Source organism: Hyaena hyaena, unplaced genomic scaffold (genome assembly GCF_003009895.1).
Source record: "Hyaena hyaena isolate Hyena2069 unplaced genomic scaffold, ASM300989v1 scaffold_530, whole genome shotgun sequence".
NCBI lineage: Eukaryota > Metazoa > Chordata > Mammalia > Carnivora > Hyaenidae > Hyaena > Hyaena hyaena.
Genome location: NW_024081163.1, coordinates 680,432 through 697,631, shown reverse-complemented (window position 1 = coordinate 697,631; position 17,200 = coordinate 680,432). Strand labels below are relative to the sequence as shown.

The following is a 17,200-nucleotide window of genomic DNA, read 5'->3' as shown; positions in this document are numbered from 1 at the left end:
AAGGTCTTCAGAACTTAAAACACTTTCTCCAACATACTCAAAACCATAGACAGCTTACAAGAGCTGTAAGCTTAGATGGAGTACAAATCAAGACAATTCTACTATACCTTATTTTGTTTATAACTGAGATCAAAAGTGAGCAAATAATATTTGTAAAAAGCCTGGGTTAATAAGTAAAAAGTAATCATCATAGTCTTCCTTAAAGTCTTACACAAGATAACTGCACTAAAAAAATCCTAACCAATATCTTTATGAAAGAAATGTGAATGAAGATTTGCCCAAAAAAATCATGATGTTTACTAATTTATTTCTTTCTGTAATCTGTAATAACAAAGAAGTTCATGGACAAGAGTACTACCCACTTTGGAGAATTATTGTCAGGATTATACTGACTGAACCATTTCTACCTTCTCCAGTAACTTCAAGAACTATAAAGATGCTCATTCCTTTGACTCCCAACTAGAGTATTCTAGCAAGGTACTTTATATGTCATGTTCCCATAAAAGAACTTACATTCTCTAAAATGTAAAAGTAAATAAATAAAACTAATAAAGTATTAAATAAAAGTAAATAAAAATACTATTAAAAATATTAGTATTTTCTCTAAAAGGGACAAGATATACTTGGGGGAACATCTGCTTACTTTAAAAAAGTTGAAGTATTGAAGGTAAGCAAGAAATGTGAATGATAAACAGCAGACAGCATTTTCAAATAAAAGTACACGCTACATCCTCTTAGAAAACTAATGATACTAAGAGTTTTTGGATTTCTCCAGTTTAGATTGTATGTAATCTTGAATGAGTCCTATAAAACCCTCATCTTTCTAACTATGAAAAAGTCTATTTAATTTATTAACATATCATGCCACATCACCAAAAAAGGTACAGATTTTAGATAAGATAATTTTATTTACAGAAAGGTCATGGAGAATTAACAAAATTTTATGAACACAATTTTTGTTAGCAATAATAAACAGAAACAGAATGGTTTAATACATATCTCTTGTTACATAATACATATTAAGATATAGTTTTCATGCTACATTTATCCATTAGTTTTTTTCTGTTCCAATTTTTAACAAATCTGGAAATAAGGCAGTATACATGGGACAGATTTACTACATACTTTTAAATTATGATTCCTTCTATATCAGATATTGTCAATTTAAAAACCATCTACATATTAAATGGTCTTTCCATTATAACTGCTAAATTTAAAGATATAAGTACCAAATGGAACTCAAAATGCATAAAATTGTCATAAATTCAAGAGGAAAACATTACATTAACAATATCATAAATTAACAAAGAATTTCCAAAGAATTCTGCAGAAGTAAGGAACATCAAGTTTTATTAGGATTAAGTCTAGAATATTTTTCCTTGCATTCTTTTCCATCCAGTTGAAAACACCAAAGTACTGACTGAATATGAAAGGACCATTTATAAACAGATGGCATGTGTCATTTTATGGATGAAAGGAAGAGGGACTATGTGCTTTGATTTGCAAATAATGTTCTTTGTCCAAGTAATCCTCATTGTTTCCATTATCCTTGAATGACAAGATTCATTAAGTACTGTGTGAAAAAAGAGACCATCTTTTTACTGATGGAAGGCTTCTAATCTTATTTGGGTTGGATCTTCTGGATGTCTCAAGGCAATTCCATTTCGCAGAAGCAGCTCAATATATGGTGGCCAAAAAGAATCACTAATTTTGACATATGGATCATGTGGAACATCAAATAATCTATTTAAAAGAATCTAGGAAAAAATACCATTCAAAATATACCTTACTTATTTAGTAAAAAAATGATACAGCTACAATACAACATTAAAAATTCATTACCAAAGAATGTTGATCCCTTTTCTCTTGAATAACTGCTTGTTTTAATTTCTATGTATTAACTTAAGTAAGTGACTTTCTTTCTTTAAAAAAAAAACAACTAGATATTAGTTAATGGAAACATGTTTAAAACCGTGTACAAATTTCTGCAACTATGTGGAAAGAATCCTTAAACTCCCATAGGTAGTAGTTTAGATAGAATACAGAGGTGCCAGCTAAAGATTCCATCAATGTAAAAACAGGGTTTCACTGTGAAAATAAAAACTAAATAACATCATAAAAATTTTTTTTTAAGTAATAGTCTTTGGATTATGATTAAGGACTAGTCTCTAACTATGTTCTTTAAAAAAAATAACTATTCTTTCTAGTAATGTATAGAAAACAAACTAATCTTATACTAAAGATAAATTAATAAAAATAGATTTGATAAAGTTTGGTATATATAAGAATTAAAGCAGTATTTTCTGTTTCAAGCCGGTGTATAATTGTTTAGAAATCACTAATGAAACGAAATATTGAAGACAAAACAACTACACAAAACACTTACCTCTAACATTTCATGCAGTGTTATCAGCTGTGCAGTTGATTCTTGAGTGTTTGTCTTAGACAGAAATGTGAATAACAAAGAATTAACATTTCAATTCTGCCAATGGCAGAATATTAGAGTATATCTATTAAAAAATTTTTAAAAAATTAGTATTTCTTAAATGCAATGGTACAAGGTATACCAACACCAAATATTTATAATTATGTGATTTTAAAAGAATTCTGAAAGTAAACAATCTGCTTGTTCTACACAGTCAGATTCATAAAAAAGAGTTCAAACAACCTCTAAGAAAGTGAAATCTTCTGCAATTCAGACTATCTATAAATAAATAACAGATAAATTTTATTTATATTTTACATATACTCATGTAAAAGAAAGTTTAATGTATGAACCTTCCAATCAAAATATCTCAAATAAATGGCATTCCAAATCCTATTTATACAGCTTCAGAACAGGAAACTTACTTCCCAGAGAGCCTTGTTCAACTTTCTATAATTCCTGACAGTTCTTAATGTTTACTCTTAATGTTTTAACTCAACTCATTGCTTCTTTTTCCCTTCGAATGACAGAGAATAAATCCCATTTCAATGCAATCCAAGATTCCTCAAATATTTGAAGATGGGTATTCTGGGCCCCAAGTCTTGGCCATATTAATTGCCATTAGTTCCTTCAATTAACGTTCATAATCCATAGACTTGTAGCTCCTTGATGTCATAGTTGTTCTCTAAATGCACCCTAATTTATCTTTTTTCCTTTTCAAAAAAAATTTTTTTTTAATGTTTTATTCATTTCTAGGAGAGAGAGAGACAGCGTGAGCAGGGGAGGGTCAGAGAGAGAGGGAGTCACAGACTGAAACAGGCTCCAGGCTCTGAGCTGGCAGTCAGCACAGAGCCCGACGCGGGGCTCGAACCCACGAACCGTGAGATCATGACCGAAGCGAAAGTCGGACGCTTAACCGACTAAGCCACCCAGGCGCCCCTCTTTTTTCCTTTTCAAACCAGTCTCTATCTGACACAAGTTTGAGATGAAAAGGAAGACTCACTTCTGTACTTGTAGATTCTGGAATTTTATTCATTAACTTTATTCATTAACTTCTGGATATCAATTTTGCCCTGCTGACCCCTCTCTAAGCATACTATTATCTAAAATGTCTGAGCCTCTTTCATACATCTAGCTGAGATATGTCTCCTTCAGTCTTTAATGTTTCAAACCCAAGAAAGATATTTTATGTCCCTCACTAAAGATCCATTTTATTTGGTCCAGGTCTAGCCAGCTGAAAAATACAGTCATAATTCTATCATTCAATATATTTACTACATAGCTCCCTTAGTATCTTATCTTTTGCAGTTTTCATGACCATGCCTTCCACCTATTTATCTAAACAACTATTAAAAATATTCACTAGGGCAGGGGCACCTGGGTGGCTTAGTCGGTTAAGCGTCCAACTTTCGCTTAGGTCATGATCTCGCGGTTCGTGGGTTCGAGCCCCGCATCGGGCTCTGCGCTGACTGCCAGCTCAGAGCCTGGAGCCTGTTTCAGTCTGTGACTCCCTCTCTCTCTGACCCTCCCCTGCTCACGTTGTCTTTCTCCCTCCTAGAAATAAATAAAAAACATTAAAAAAAAAAAATTCACTAGGGCAGCTCTTCTTGCCCACTGACCTTGTTCCCATGCTTTAATAGAAACACCAATTTGCACTGAAAAAAATTATACATATTTAGTAGGAAAAGATCGAAAGGGGTTCTGCTAGAAATCTCCTTCCAAGATAGTATTTATCCTAATCAGCAGCTTTTGAGTTCAGACATTTAATTAAATGCAAAGTCATCTACCACAGTGACAGCTTATACATTCCTGATACCAGTCAAAGATTACCTTGGAGTCCTTATAAAGTTTTATGTAACTACAAATACATTAAAGAAATAGTAAAAATGAAAGGGATTTCTGAATAAAAATAGTAAAGCTGGATCGCAAAATCTCCTGACCTCTAATACCTTACTAAATGAAAGAGTGGTTTCTAAAAGCAGCATTCACTAGTGACAAAAGCAACAGATATAGAAATAAGGAACTGATACAGAAATAAGCACAACTAAAGCACAGATTAATATATAAGTGTTTGAGACAATCAAAGAAAAAGCAGAGGAAAAATATAATAAAAGCAAACCAGAAAAAAATGTTACAACATAAGGATATGAAAAATAATACAAGCCATAATAAAATAAAATTTCCATTAAATAAAATATGCCCTAAATATGCCTCTAAAAATAAGTGCATCTTCAAACCAAGACTGCTATTGAATGATCAACACTGTAAGGTATCTGTTAAATTACTGAAGTTGAAATATAAAGAACTCTTCAGATATATACTCAGAAGCAGAAAAGATATCTACAGGCTGGCCTAGTATTCTCCACAACACATCCTACTTCAGAACAATGGAGCAATCCCTGACAGGTCTTGAGATTTTTTTTTTTAATGTGCCAAAAATACCCTTTGTATCTTAAGGCAAACAAAGTGTTTTCATCAGTCAAGAATCCAAAAACTAAAATGCCCAGGAATTCAGCTTGAACAAATTACTTCTCAAAGAAACCCATCAAATCAATTAGTGAAACTTAAAAACTCAAAAATAAATGGTCAAACATAAGCATTGAATCCAATATGAATATTAAACACATATATAAATAATGTTATGAGACAGAACAAAAATGTTATAAACTTGCCAAAGGTAAAAGAACAACACATCGTAATGAGGGTACAGGAAGAAGAATGTTACTTTCCTCATCTTTCATAGCAGGGAGTCAATGAATACTGCCTAAAATTGAAAGATGAAAATTTTTAAAGTTTTTTAATCTTTTTTTTTTTAATGTTTTTTTTATTTATTTCTAGGAGAGAGAGAGAGAGACAGCGTGAGCAGGGGAGGGTCAGAGAGAGAGGGAGTCACAGACTGAAACAGGCTCCAGGCTCCGAGCTGGCAGTCAGCACAGAGCCTGACGCGGGGCTCGAACCCACGAACCGCGAGATCATGACCCAAGCGAAAGTCGGACGCTTAACCGACTAAGCCACCCAGGCGCCCCTAAAGTTTTTTAATCTTTTATAATGCTGTTCATAATTTGTTTTTTCTCTATTAGGGACTTCTCTAAAATTAAAATCACTTGAGCCAAAAACTCTGAGTTAACATTTTTCTTCTATCAATTTAAGTAAACTTACATTAAATACTTGGTTTTTTTAAAGTTTATTTAAATTTATCTTGAGAGAGAGAGAGTACACATACATGTGCATGTGCGCAAGCCAGGGAGGGACACAGAGCGAGGGAGAGAGAGAATCCTAAGCAGGCTTCACATTGTCAGTGCAGAGCCCAATGCAGGGCTTGAACTCATGAACCATGAGATCATGACCTGAGCCAAAATCAAGAACTAGATGCTTAATTGACTGAGCCTCCCAAGTACACCATCTAATACTTATTTTATACTGATCTATACAAAACTATATTGATCTGAACATCTATCAATTCATTTATGCTTCTATATATATGTATGTGTTTACAAAGATGTCCCAAATGATTTTCACCTCATGTTAATGACACGATGGAGGGATTCAGGGTTTTTTTCCCCTTTTATTTTGTACACATCTTTGAACAACAAAGCCCAGTGTTATGGACTGAACTGTGCCTTCCAAAATTTACATGTTCAAGTCCCAACCCCCCTGGTGACTATATTTGGGGATGGAGACCTTAAAGAGGTAACTAAAGTTAGATGTGGCCATAAGGGTGGGACCCTAATCCACTGGAATGATGTCTTTATAATAAGAGGAAGACACATCAGAGAGCTCTATCTACACTTGAAAAGAGAAGAGGCCATATGAGGACACGGCAAGAGATGGCTGTCCAGAGCCAGGGACAAAGACCTCAGCAGAAACCAACTCAGAAGGCATTCTGATCTTGGATTTCTAGCCTCCAGAACAGTGAGAAAATAAACTTCTTTTGTTTAAGCCATCTAATCTGTAGTATTTTTCTACAGCAGCTTTAGCCAACTCATATATCCAGTAATACTGCTTGACAAAGAAAGAGAAAGAAAAAAAGAGTAAGTACTCGATCATTTTGTAACATGTATCAACAGTCCATATACTTCATTTTTCTTTTTTTTTTTTTTTAAATGTTTTATTTATTTCTAGGAGAGAGAAAGAGACAGCGTGAGCAGGGGAGGGTCAGAGAGAGAGGGAGTGAGACTGAAACAGGCTCCAGGCTCCGAGCTGGCAGTCAGCACAGAGCCCGACGCGGGGCTCGAACCCACGAACGGCGAGATCATGACCTAAGCGAAAGTCGGACGCTTAACCGACTAAGCCACCCAGGCACCCCGATATACTTCATTTTTCAAAAGTCAGTTTATCAAATATGACTTAACAAACCCATGATGGCTTCTGTGATCAATGATTCCTTTCAGAATCCCTTAAACTTCTGGTTCTATTAGTAGAGAAGCTTGATAGATTAAAGAAAATGGTGAAAACAAGATAAGACTGGGATCAGAAAATGTCAGTGAGGTATTCTAAGATTATGATCACTAAGAGACAGGGAATCATGTAGAGGGCTAGTATCCAAAATCTATAAGGAACTCACCAAACTCCACACCCGAAAAACAAATAATCCAGTAAGGAAATCGGCAGAAGACATGAAAAGACGTTTCTCCAAAGAGGACAACCAGATGGCCAACAGACACATGAAATGATGCTCAGCGTGCTTCATCATCAGGGAAATACAAATCAAAACCACACTGAGATACCACCTCACGCCAGTCAGAGTGGCTAAAATGAGCAAATCAGAGAACTCTAGATGCTGGTGAGGATGTGGAGAAACGGGCACCCTCCTGCACTGTTGGTGGGAATGTAAACTGGTACAGCCCCTCTGGAAAACAGTGTGGAGGTTCCTCAGGAAACTAACAATAGAACTCCCTTATGACCCAGCAATAGCACTGCTAGGAATTTACCCAAGGGATACAGAAATGCTGAGGCATAGGAGCACATGTACCCCAATGTTCATAGCAGCACTCTCCACAATAGCTAAAACATGGAAAGAGCCTAAGTGTCCATCCACGGATGAATGGATCAAGAAGATGTGGTTTATCTATACCATGGAATACTCCATGGCAATGAGAAAGAATGAAATCTGGCCATGTGTAGTAATGTGGATGGAACTTGAGGGTGTTATGTTGAGCGAAATAAGTCAGGCAGAGAAGGACAGATACCACATGTTTCCACGTATAGGTGGATTAGGAGGAACTTAACGCAGGACACCTGGGTGGTTCAGTCAGTTAAGCGTCCGACTTCAACTCAGGTCATGATCTCACAGTCTGTGGGTTCAAGTCCCGTGTCAGGCTCTGTGTTGACAGCTCAGAGCCTGGAGCCTGCTTCGGACTCTGTCTCCCTCTCTCTCTGCCCCTCCTCCACTCATGCTCGGTCTCTCCCTGTCTCTCAAAAATAAATAAACGTTAAAAAATTTTAAAAGGAAGAAAAGGAGGAAGTTAACGCAAGACCATGGGGGAGAAGAAGGGGAAAAATAGTTGGGGAGAGGAAGGGAGGCAAATCATGAGAGACTCTTGAAGGCTGAGAACAAACTGAGGGTTGATGGGGGTGGGGGAGAGGGAAGGGGAATGATGGGCATGGAGGAGGGCACTTGTGGGGATGAGTACTGGGTGATATATGGAAACCAACTTGACAATAAACTATTTAAGAAAAAAAAAGAGATAGGGAATCATGAAATTAATGAAATGGTTAACAGAATACTGTCAACAATTTTAAAAATGAACAAGGTATATAAGTAACAATGGACAGAATGGGAGACAGTTACAATGAGGAAGGGGAAGAATAACAAAACACAGAGATTATAAGAAAACAGGGAATATCCTATTCTTTTCCTAATATATTCAGAGTCATTCAATAAATATTAATTCATGGGGGTGCCTGGGTGGCTGTCAGCTGAGCATCCAAGTTTGGCTCAGGTTATGATCTCACAATTCCTGAGTTCAAGCCCTGCACTAGGCTCACTGCTGTCAGCTCAGAGCCCGTTTCAGATCCTGTCCTCATCTCTCTTCCCCTCCCCCACTCATGCTCACTTGCTCTCTCTACAATGAATAAAAGGGGGCACCTGGGTGGCTCAGTCGGTCAGCGTCCGACTTCAGCTCAGGTGACGATCTCACGGTTCATGGGACAAGCCCTACGTTGGGCTCTGTGCTGACAGCTAGCTCAGAGCCTGGCGCCTGCTTCAGATTATGTGTCTCCCTCTCTCTCTGACCCTCCCCTGCTCACGCTGTCTCTCCCTCTCTCTCTCAGAAATAAATAAAACATTGAAAAATTGTTTTAATTGAATAAACATCTATAAAAATAAATAAGAACTCAGAAGATACTAGAATACATATGCAAGATAATAGACCTACAAAGATGAATTCAACACATGAAGGAGCTCAGAGTGCACAGTAGGTGAACAGAGAGATAGATACAAATGATTGCTATAAAATCATGTGATAATACTAATAAAATGACACATAAACTTCATTTAATACTTCATACAAAGGATGATGTTTGATGTGCCTTAAGTAAGAATTTGCCATCTTCATCAGATACGAAATGTTTTGTAAGCAGAAGGAACAGAACACAGAAGACACAAAAAGTGACAGGTCATTGCATACTTTCTGGAACTACAGGATACAGTTGAATGGATTCATGCAAGACATAAATAAAGAATGGTTAGAAAGGAGGCTAAAGAGACAAAGTCCAGAATATAAATTGATTACTCTAAGGAGTTTAAAGACTTCATCCAGAAAGGAGCCATAAGTTTTATGTTTAAAAATAATTAAAATATGTATTTTTATTTTTAAAAAAATTTTTTATAGTTTATTTCTGAGACAGAGACAGAGCATGCGCGGGGGAGGGGCAAAGAGAGAGAGAGAGAGAGAGCAAGACACGGAATTGGAAACAGGCTCCATGCTCTGAGCTGCCAGCACAGAACCCGACACGGGGCTCAAACCCACGAACCGCGAGATCATGACCTGAGCCAAAGTCAGACACTTAACCTACTGAGCCACCCAGGCACCCCTAAAATATGTATTTTTAGAAAAATAATTCTGGTACCAATTTCAATGCCTTCCCCACTTCCACAAGCTCTCTTTACTTACATTAGACACTATTTTTAAAAAGGAATTAAAGTATTTTCAATCTTCTGTCACCAAATGAAGTATTTATTTGCTTTTGTGAAAAAGGTTTATTCCCTCATAACCACTAGTCAAATAGTTAAGAACTTCTATTAACTAACAGATATCTTTTGATTTTAAATGTTTCATATGCTCATCATGGAAAATTTGGAAAACAACAAAAACAAATCTCACTAAAATCCTAACACCCATACGTAGACACTATTACATTTTTTAGTACAAATTAGACTAATAAAATTTAGCTAGCTGTTTTTTATCCATTTAATAATAAATTGTGAGCATGTTAAGAACTTTTTTGGTAGTTCAATATGTTATTTTAAAAAGGTACATTCCCCCCACTATATGGATACAATATTTAAAAAATGTATTTAATTCTAATTTATTGACAAACTAGGTTACTTCTAATTTTTCAAAAAATATTGTAATGTGATGTTGGAAGATTTCTTTACATGTATCTGTGTGTGTCTTTGAAATGTATAACAAACTACAAAAATTTATCAGAAAATTTACATTTGAACCTATGTGAAACAATCTCATATACAAATATCTACATGAATTTGTTCTTTAAAACTTACCTTTTTCTTTTTCTTTTTAACATTTCTATCAGGCAGAGGAAAATGATCTTCCAGAAATTCACCCAAAGTAATCAAGAGCTTTTCCTTAAATTCTTTTATACCATGGATTTTAGTGTTCAGGTCATCAAAGATTCTAACAGATTTTTTAAAAATTAAGAGAAATATTTTACAGATAAAATACATAAGATAATGAGTATATGTAACCAGTTACTCATAAAGTTGATGAAACACTTTGTTCAAACTTCATTTGTTCAAACCAAGTAACTGACTTTATGAAAGTAAAATTCTCTATTTAACATATAAGGAAACTACATGTCAAGCCATTAATAAAAAACCATGTAACTAACAGTTGGCAAAAATTAAAGTAAAACTCATGATTTTTAATAACATTTCCCCTCTTTTTATCTATGTATTTCATGTTACATTAAAAAAAACTTTTTCCTATTTCAAAAACCTAGAATACAAAATTAATACCTCGATTCAGAAATTGTCACAACCTGATTTTTCAATTCACTGTGTAGTACATTAAGAGATTCCAATATCTGTTGTTGTTCCTCCAACCACTGTTGCTCCCTTTAAACATGGAAAAACAAAACCGACAGTAGCCCAATAAAACAATAATGCCAATTCAACATATATCTGTGATTAGAGGTAATTATAATATAAATATACCTTTCCAAGTCTTCCTTTAACTTTTCATTCTTTGACTGAATAGTAGAGAGTACCAATTCAAGATCATGTCTCAATTTTTGGAACTAGAACAAAATAATTCAAATTAATTCCTTAGTCTATAATCCCATAGACAGTTATATTTCTGAACAAGAGTGAAATTTACATTATTTGCTTAGGATATTCAGAAATTGAGAGCAAAAAGACCATCAGAAAGTCTATGAAAGAAAAATAGACAGCAGATATTAAGTTCTCTGTAATATGTCATTTGTTAAATTCAAAAATATAAGAAGTGGTTTTGAGCTATAAATTTGAATTTCATACTAAAAGGCAATTAAATGGTAAGTTTTCGGTATTCAGGTAGATTGGGTGATTGTTTACAATCTAAACATACAAAACAAATATGAATGATTATCACTCATTTAACAAATATTTATTGATCACTGACTACCACGCAAGATTGAGAGAGCCAAGGATTCAAAGATGAACAAAGAGGAGAATCCAAACAAGCAAATATATAACTGCAGAGAGTGATCAGTATCATGAAGAAAAAATAAGTCAAAATAGGAGCACAGAAATGAGGAGCAGGAATGGCTCTTTTAGGTAATATGGTAGAGAGAGACCTCTCTGATCAAGTTAACAGTACCACAGCAGATAAAGACAAGAGACATGACACTGACAATATCTAGCAAAACAATGTTCCACACAGAAAGACAGTAGGTACAAAGGCACTGAAGCAAGAGTATGTGTGAGATATTCAAGGAACACCAAAGAAGACTATGTGGCTACAGCAAATTACAGGAACATTTGGATTTTTTTCCTAGTATCTTTTTGGTTTTTTAACATATTAGCTAGTATTGCACTTTCTTGATGTCAACAGTTTACCAGAGCTTTTTACACATTTAAATCAGTGATAATTTAAGGTTATCTGTTACAGGGGCACCTGGGTGGCTCAGTCAGTTGAACATGCAATTTTGGTTCAGGTCATGATCTCCCAGTTTCTGAGTTCGAGCCCCACACTGGGCTCTCTGCTGTCAGCACAGAGCCTGCTTTAGGTCTTCTATACCCCGCTCTGTGCCTCTCCCACTCGTACTCTCTCTCTCAAAAATAAAATAAAAATGTAAAAGAATAAATAAATAAACAAAACAATGATGTCTGTTATAAACCTTAGAGAAACCATACAAAAAAAGGGAGAAATAACCAAATAAACCAAAGGTGTAAATAAAATGGGTTTATTTTTAAAAATACACAATTCAAGAAACTGGAAAGAGGGGCGCCTGGGTGGCTCAGTCAGTTAAGTGTCCGACTTCAGCTCAGGTCATGATCTCACAGCTTGTTCTCACAGCTTGTGGATTCAAGCCCCACGTTGAGCTCTTGTGCTGACAGCTCAGAGCCTGGAGCCAGCTTCAGATTCTGTGTCCCCCTTTTTCTCTCTGCCCCTCTCTAGCTCCTCCCTGCTCATGCTCTGTTTCTCAATAATAAATGTTAAAAAATATTTAAAAAAAGAAAAGAAAACAATTCCATTTACAACAGCAACAAAAAGAATAAAATACTAGGAATAAACTTAACCAATGAGGTCAAAGATCTATATTCTGAAAAATATGAAACACTAATGAAAAAAACGGAGAAGACACAAATAAATGGAAAGATACTTCATGCTCATGGACAAGAAGAGCAATATTGTTAACATGTTTATAGTGCCAGAGCAATCTGCAGATTTAATGCAATCCCCATCAAAATACCAAGAACAGTTTTCACAGAACTAGGACAAATAATCCTATATAGAACCCTTCAAAAACCTCAAATAACCAAAGCAATTTTGAAAGAGAACAAAAACTGGAGACATCACGATCCCAGATTTCAAAATATAGTACAAAGCTGTGGTAACTAAAACAGTAGGATACTGGCACAAAAACAGATAAAGATCAATAGAACAGAATAGAGTCCAGAAATGAATCCATACTTTCATGGTCAATTAATCTACGACAAAGGAGGCAAGAATACACAATGGGAAAAAACCATTTCTTCAAAAAATGGTGTTGGGAAAACTGAAGAACTAATGCAAAAGAAGGAAACTGGTCCACTCTCTTATACCTTACACAAAAAAATAAACTCAAAATAGATTAAAGACCTTAATGTAAGACTTAAAACCATACAATTTCTAAAAGAAAACATAGGTAAGTAATTTCTTTGACATGAGCCATAGAAATATTTTTCTAGATATGATTCCTCTAGCAAGAGAAACAAAAGGAAAATGAGGGGTGTCTGGGTGGCTCAGTTGGTTAAGCATCCGACTTCAGCTCAGGTCATGATCTCAGGGCTCGTGGGTCTGAGCCCTGCATTGGGTGTGGTACTGACAGCTTAGAGCCTGGAGCCTGCTTGGGATTCTGTGTCTCCCTCTCTCTGCCCCCCGCTTGTGCTCTGTTCTATCTCTCTCTCTCAAAAATAAACATTTTTAAAAAACTAAAAATAAATAAAAAATAAATAAATATTGTTTAAAAAAAACAAAATTAAACTATTGAGACCATACCAAACTAAAAAGCTTTTGCACAGCCAAGGAAACCGTCAGCAAAACAGAAAGGCAACATACTAAATGGGAGAAGATTTTTGCCAATGATATATATATGATAAGGGGTTCGCATCTAACTATGTAAGGAACTTATACAACTCAGTGCCAACAAAAATTAATAATCCAATTAAAACTGAGCAGAGGACCTGAATAATCACTTTTCCAAAAAGGACATTTAGATGGCCAAAAGACACATGAAATGTTGCTCAATATCACTAATCATTAGGGAAATGCAAATTAAAACAATGAGATATCACTACACACCTGTCAGAATGGCTAAAATAAAAAACATATGAAATAACAAGTAATGGTAAGGATGTGGAGAAAAAGGAAATCTTATGCACTGTTGGTAGGAATGCAAATTGATGTAGCCACTGTGGGAAATAGTATGGAAATTGCTCAAAATATTAAAATGAGAATTACCATATGATCCAGTAATTCCACTACTGTGTATATACCCAAAGAAAACAAAAACATTATTTCAAAACGATATATGCATCCCTATATTTATTGTATATATACAACAGCCAAGATATGAAAGTAACTCAAATGCCCTTCAACAGACAACTGGATAAAGAAGACATGGCATATCTATACTATGGACTATTACTCAGCCATAAACAAAGAATGACATCTTACCATCTGCAACAATATGGATGGATCTAGAGGGTATAATGCTAAGTAAAATAAGTCAAATGGAGAAAGACTATACCATATAAATTTCACCTGTATGTGGAATTTAAGAAACAAACAAAGAGAAAAAAGGAGTCTTAAATATACAGAGAACAAACTGGGTTGCCAGAGGGGAGGTAGGTGGAATGATAGGGAAAACAGATAAAAGGGATTAAGAGTACAGTTATCTCGATAAGACCTAAGAAATGTATAGAATGGTTGAATCATTATATTGTATACCTGAAACTACTATAATACCCTATGCTTAAATCAATGTAACTTATTACATCAACAGACTAAATTAGAAGAAAACATTCTTCTCCATGAATTCAGAAAAAAAAATGAGAAAATTCAATAATAATTTATAATTTTAGAAAAGACTTCATTACTTGTATTAAAAGGTAATTTCTGGGGCTCCTAGGTTGATCAGTCTGTTAAATGTCCAACTCACTGTGATGAGATCAGGCTCTGAGTCAGGCTTCGTGCTGGGCATTGGGTCTGCTTAAGATTCCTTCTCCCTCTCACTCTGCCCCTCCCTGGCTTATGCTAACACACATACACACACACACACACACACACACACACACATGCTCTGTTTCTCTCACAAAAAAAAAAAAAAAAAGAAGGTAATTTCCCAAGGGCATCTATGAAAAACCTACTGCTAACATCACAATGATGAAAGAGAAAATGCTATCCACTATGGTGAGGAACAAGGCAAAAAATGTCCATCTCCACCAGTTTTATTATATTTCTGAAAGTCCTAGAGTAATACAATAATGCAAGAAAAACAGGGGTGCCTAGTTGGCTCAGTTGGTTAAGCGTCCGACATCGGCTCAGGTCATGATCTCACAGTTCGTGGGTTTGAGCCCCGCATGGGACTCTGCTGACAGCTAGTTCAGAGCCTGGAGCCTGTTTCAGATTCTGTATCTCACTCTCTCTCTGCCCCTCCCCTGTTCATGCTGTCTCTCTCTCTCTCTCTCTCTCTCTCTCTCTCAGAAATAAATAAAACATTAAAAAAAAAAAGAAAAACATATAAAAGGCATCAAGATGGAAAGGAATAAATGCATGTCCCTCTGATCTCAGATGACATGACTAGCTATGTAGAAAATCTCATAGCACCTACAAAAAAGCTACTAGAAAAAAGGGCTTTATCATACTAGGACCAATATATAAATATTAATTGTATTTGTATGTACCAGCAATACATAATTGACAACTAAAAAAAGAATACCACTTTAATTACATTAAAAATATGAAATGCTAAAAGGATGAATTTGACAAAAATGCATAAAGCCTGCACACCTCTATTACAACTTATTAAATCTTTTTTTAAAAACCATGAATTGGGACATCTGGATGGCTAAGTTGAGAGTGCATGAGACTCTTGATCCTGGGGTCATGAGTTCAAGCCCTCTGTTTAGGGAGAAATGCTTAAGAAAAAATAAAAATTAAAAAAAATCTAGAATATTGAATTTTGTCACATTCTTTCTGAATTCACGAGATGACTGAATATCTTTTTTTCTTTTTTAGCCTTTAACATAGTGAATTATAAAACATCGATGATATGAATCTTAAAAATCCTAAACAAATGGAGACCTAAGTAAATGCCGAGATCATATAGGGCTCCTGGATCTGAATTGAGACTCATATGTTAAAGATGTCAATTGTCCTCAAATTAAACTACAGAATCAGGGCAATCTCCGTCAAAATTCAGTGAGCTTTTTATGGGATAGAATGACCAGCCAACTCTAATTTATATGAAAATATAAAACAATTTTGATAAAGAACAAAGATAGAAAATGCATCCTATTTTATTTCAAGATTTAATATAAAGCTTCAGTAAATAAAACAATGTGGTTTTCAAAAAAAAATTATTTTTTTATTTTGAGAGAGAGCAAGCAAGTGGGGGAAAGCGGTAGAGGGAAAGCGAATCTCAAGCAGGCTCCATGTACAGTGTGGAGCCCAATGTGGGGGTTAATCCCACAACCTTAGGATCCTGACTTGAGTCAAAAACCAAAGCCTAACCTGACACTCAACCGACTGAGCCAAGCACCCATAAAACAATGTGGTATTGACCTAAAGACAGAAGAAACACAGAATAAAAGGAAGAGAAATAAACCAAAGAATGAAGAACAAATGGGGAGTCTAGAAATGGATCTACATATATGCCATCAATTAATTTTCAAAAAACATACAAAGGAAATTCAAAAAAGAAAAGATAATTTTTTCAAAAATTTGTGTCAGAACGCCTATAATTAGTATCCATATGAAAGAAAATATAACTTTATCAGTAACTTATTCCATATAAAAACACGAATTCAAAATAGATCATTATTGTGAAACTTAAAAAATTTTTAAAGAAAACATTTAAAAAACTCTCTGTGACTTTAATTTGGGTAATTTTTTTTTTATTTTATTTTTGGGGCACATGGGTGGATCAGTCGGTTAAGCATCTCACTCTTGGTTTCAGCTCAGGTCATGATCAAGCCCTATGTCGGGCTCTGCACACGGAGCATGGAGACTGGGATTCTCTCTTTCCTCCCCTCTCTCAAAATAAACAGACTTAAAGAAATATGTTTTTTTAAGTAATCTCTACACCCAATGTGGGGCTTTAACTCACAACCTCAACACCAAGAGTCACATGCTCTTCTGCCTGAGCCAGAGAGGTGCCCCTGTGCAAATATTTCTTATGTTTATTTGAGCACAAACCTTAAAAAAAAAAAAAAAAAAAAAAAAAACCACCTGATAAAATCGAGTTAATCAAATTGAGAATTTATGGTCTTTAAAAGACACTGTTAAGAGAATAAAGACAAGTATGCAAGAAACAGTTAACTGAGCAAGATAAGGTTTCATAAACTGCACATTTTACCTTCTTCAGGATAGGTCCCTAATGGACTCCTGAAGGTTGAGCTCTGACACCTAAGAATATGTCTGATAAGTGTTTATGGAGGGATGCCTGGTTGGTTCAGTCAGTAGAGCATGTGATCCTTGACTTGAGGCTCATGAGTTGGAGCTCCACTTGGGAATGGAGCCAATTGTTTTAAAAAAGGGGGTTTATGTATGCCTAGGACCTTAGGTCACTTGCTACCATTTTGATTAAAAAGTTACTCTAATTATGTGATTTATGGTGAATCCAATT

General features: G+C 35.2%; 1 protein-coding gene across 7 annotated transcripts in view; it reads right to left on the bottom strand.

Moving 5' to 3' along the window:
• Window positions 1–930: 930 nt before the first annotated feature.
• The window catches only part of CENPK (centromere protein K), a 44,793-nt gene continuing 28,523 nt past the window's right edge, over window positions 931–17,200 (bottom strand). For 6 of the 7 annotated variants that reach the window (XM_039255501.1, XM_039255503.1, XM_039255505.1 and 3 more), the window contains 5 exons: window positions 10,824–10,906; window positions 10,626–10,724; window positions 10,152–10,284; window positions 2,387–2,440; window positions 931–1,757 (listed from right to left, as the gene is read on the bottom strand). In XM_039255501.1, coding sequence (XP_039111432.1) covers window positions 1,599–1,757; window positions 2,387–2,440; window positions 10,152–10,284; window positions 10,626–10,724; window positions 10,824–10,906 — 528 coding nt within the window. In that variant the 3' untranslated portion in view covers window positions 931–1,598. The remainder of the gene's footprint in view (window positions 1,758–2,386; window positions 2,441–10,151; window positions 10,285–10,625; window positions 10,725–10,823; window positions 10,907–17,200) is intronic. The other variant, XM_039255508.1, reaches the window with a different exon arrangement.